The sequence below is a fragment of the Mandrillus leucophaeus genome, unplaced genomic scaffold, assembly GCF_000951045.1.
Source record: "Mandrillus leucophaeus isolate KB7577 unplaced genomic scaffold, Mleu.le_1.0 Scaffold426, whole genome shotgun sequence".
Classification (NCBI taxonomy): Eukaryota; Metazoa; Chordata; class Mammalia; order Primates; family Cercopithecidae; genus Mandrillus; species Mandrillus leucophaeus.
This window is the reverse complement of record NW_012104543.1, coordinates 427,914-430,759: the sequence shown is the minus strand read 5'-3', so window position 1 is coordinate 430,759 and position 2,846 is coordinate 427,914. Positions and strand designations below refer to the sequence as shown.

At 57.6% G+C, this 2,846-nt stretch overlaps 1 protein-coding gene across 4 annotated transcripts in view; it reads right to left on the bottom strand.

The window, feature by feature from the left end:
• PAX7 (paired box 7) overlaps positions 1-2,295 on the bottom strand; it is a 146,326-nt gene extending 144,031 nt beyond the window's left edge. For 3 of the 4 annotated variants that reach the window (XM_011993112.1, XM_011993109.1, XM_011993110.1), the window contains exon 1: positions 1,618-2,295. In XM_011993112.1, coding sequence (XP_011848502.1) covers positions 1,618-1,702 — 85 coding nt within the window. In that variant the 5' untranslated portion in view covers positions 1,703-2,295. The remainder of the gene's footprint in view (positions 1-1,617) is intronic. The other variant, XM_011993113.1, reaches the window with a different exon arrangement.
• Between the last annotated feature and the right edge of the window lie 551 nt (positions 2,296-2,846).

Genomic DNA, 2,846 nt, shown 5'->3' with positions numbered 1-2,846 from the left:
TTGGGGACTCAGCGGCTGCGGAGATCTGGAAGATTAGAACGATTTCACAGCCGCAGGAGTGGAGGGAGCTGACTGTAATTGAAAGGGAGGAGGCGAGAAGAGGCTCCGCTGCTGGGCCGTTCCTACCGCTCCCTCCCTTGCTCTCCCGGTCCCCCCACCTCTTTTTGTAAAAGTCGGTGTCTGAAGCCACCCTCGGATTTAATCAGAAATCGTGCGTCGCAAAGTCAGAGTCACTCGGTCTCCGTGGCGGGATATGCCATTAGCGCTCAAGAGCTCTCGAGCGCCCAACTTTATATTCAAGAGCCTCTTTAGCGACCGGCACTCGGCTCTCCTCAGTATTCTGCGTCATGTTGGGCAAATATTGTTCTAATCCGCCGCGCATCCTCAGCCGCCTGTTTTACTTGCATTCGCTACAGGAGAGTGCCGCTGCAAATCCCCGGGTTTGCGCGCTCTCCCGCCTGCGTGGCTGCCGGCGCGCACTTGATCACGGAGCCGCTCTCTTCGCCTCTGTCTAATTCAGGGACCCGGCGCCGTCTCGCTGCCCAAGGGAGCTCCTACCGGATCGCAGGCTGCCAGCCCGCCCACCCCCTCCCTGCCTTCTCTCCCCTTCCTCACGCGCCAGGGACTCATACGATTACAAGAAGAGTAATTAAAAAAAAAAAAAAAGAGTCGCACGTATTTCTAACGACTTCTCTGTGACACCCTAGGCTACCTACCCTCAGAAGCCAAATGATCCCTCAGTGACAGGTTGAGGCCTTCCGTTAGTTTAAAAAGAAAACAAAAACACAGGAGCGGGTCTCTCGGCTGTGCGCTCCCAGCCTTTTCTCCAGCCAGGACCGGTTCGCGGCCGCCCGTCCTCTCCGCTCTCCCCGGGCGGGCGCTGGATGTTTAGGAAGGACGCTTTACAAAATCAGCTCTTTCCCCTGGTGTGGACATTGCCGTGCCCCTCTCGCCGTTGAGAGGTTCTCTAAACCTCGCCGTTTAGAGGTTCTCTCCCGGGAGATTTCCAGAGCGCGGAAGCCCAAGTAAAAAGTTTTAGGGGGAAAATCGTTACTAATTATTATTTCCAATTAGTTTGTTTCCAGGCGGAAAAGCAGGAGTGTTTGAGTGTGGCTTCGGAAGAAACGGATAGCCGTGGTAGTTGAGGCATATAAAGTATCACCCATGGTAGGTGGTTCGAAATAAAAATGACTGGAAGACCAATCCCGGGGTGGAAAAAAAAAAATTCAAAACAAGAGTAGAAAGCCGGCAGCCAGAGAGTCTGGAGAGCCGAGAAATTGTCAGGGAAGTGCATGGAAATAGTGGAAAGAGCTGAAATTCACCGGGACCTGATATTTACTAGGAGTCCAAATCTACCAGAAGTTCAGCCCTGCGGGTAAAGGCCGGCAGCTCGCGACCTGCGAAGCGAAGGCCGCCGGTCAGTGAAACCCACGTAGAAGCGGACAAGTATGGGTCCCAGAAACTTCCTGGGTTCCGCGCCGGGACTGGGACCCAGAAGAGAACGGGATCCCTCTGCTACTGCCGGCGCCGCCACCTTCCCCTGGAGACCGCAGCCTCTCCAAGGAACCCGAGTTCCGGGCGGCGGAGTCGCGGCGAGGCCAGCCTGGGCGTTCTTACCTTCCAAAGGGAATCCCGTGCGGGGGTAGTTCTGCCCTGGAGCCGGCCGCATCATTCTCGGTACCGTGCCGGGAAGGGCCGCCATTCTTGCGCACGCCGGGGACGAATCCAAAGTCGGCAAAAATCGCTTCCCGTCCGCTGCCTTCACCCCTGCTGCGATCTCTTTCTTTCCGTCTTCTTCGTCTTCTTTTTTTTTTAACCTCTTCTCCCTCCCCTCCACACACACTCCCTACCCCCACCCCCCACCCCTGGCTGCAGTCAAACGCGTCCAGAAGCTGGGGAGGGGGGTGAGGTGGAGGCGGAGGTTGGGGGGAGGGAAGGTGGCGACGACAAGGAAGTTCAAACAAACAAACACTCCAACCCCAAGTCCGCCTCTGCCGGCTGGGCTCAGCCAGAAGTTGTGCGGGCTGATGCGCCTGGCAGAGCCCGGAGACGAGGCCCGACGGCGGAGGGAGACCTGGGGAACGCGGCCGGAATCGGGGCCGCCAGCCTCGGAGGGGCGAGCGCCGCGCTCTCGCGCTCTCGCGCTCGGGGCCAAAGTTTCCGAGCCCGGAGACTGCGGAGTGGATTTCGTTCTCGTATTTATTTATATATTTATTCTCTCGCTCTCGCTCCCTCCCTCTTCTCCACGCCTTCTTTCTCCAGACCACACTCGCTTCTCCCTCCACACCAGCTTTCACACCCCCCGTCCCCTAGGAGACCCGGGGACAGACGGAAGAAGGAGCCTCCTCGGGTTTCGGGGCTGGACGGAGGCGACAGGGGTGACAGGGTTGGGGAAAGAGAAATGGAAAAGCGAGGGGGCGCGAGTGATCAGATGGGTAAGTTGTGCAAAAGTGTTCACTGAAGTACGAGGAGGAGGAGGAGGAGGAGGAGGAGGAGGCAATGAACGCGATCTGATAGGTTCGGACTTTTCTTTTATTCATGAGGAGGGAAGGGGGCCAGGGCACAAGGGAGCGGAGGACCAATAACGAAAAGAAATAGCCAACGAATATTTTTTTTCCCTCTTTTCTAATCCCCGGCTCGACCTCGTTTTGGGGGAGAATTTGAACCGCCCTGAAAACAGAGGGAGCCGATCCCGGCGAGTTGGGGGCTGGGGGAGAGGGGGAGGAGGCCAACTTTGTCCCAGTGCCTTCCTTTGATGAATGGTCCGGATCCGCCGAGTCCCCGGCCCCCAGGTCGCCCACGGTCGCTCTCGGAGTCCCGGCTCTATGGGAATGTCTGCCTCCGGT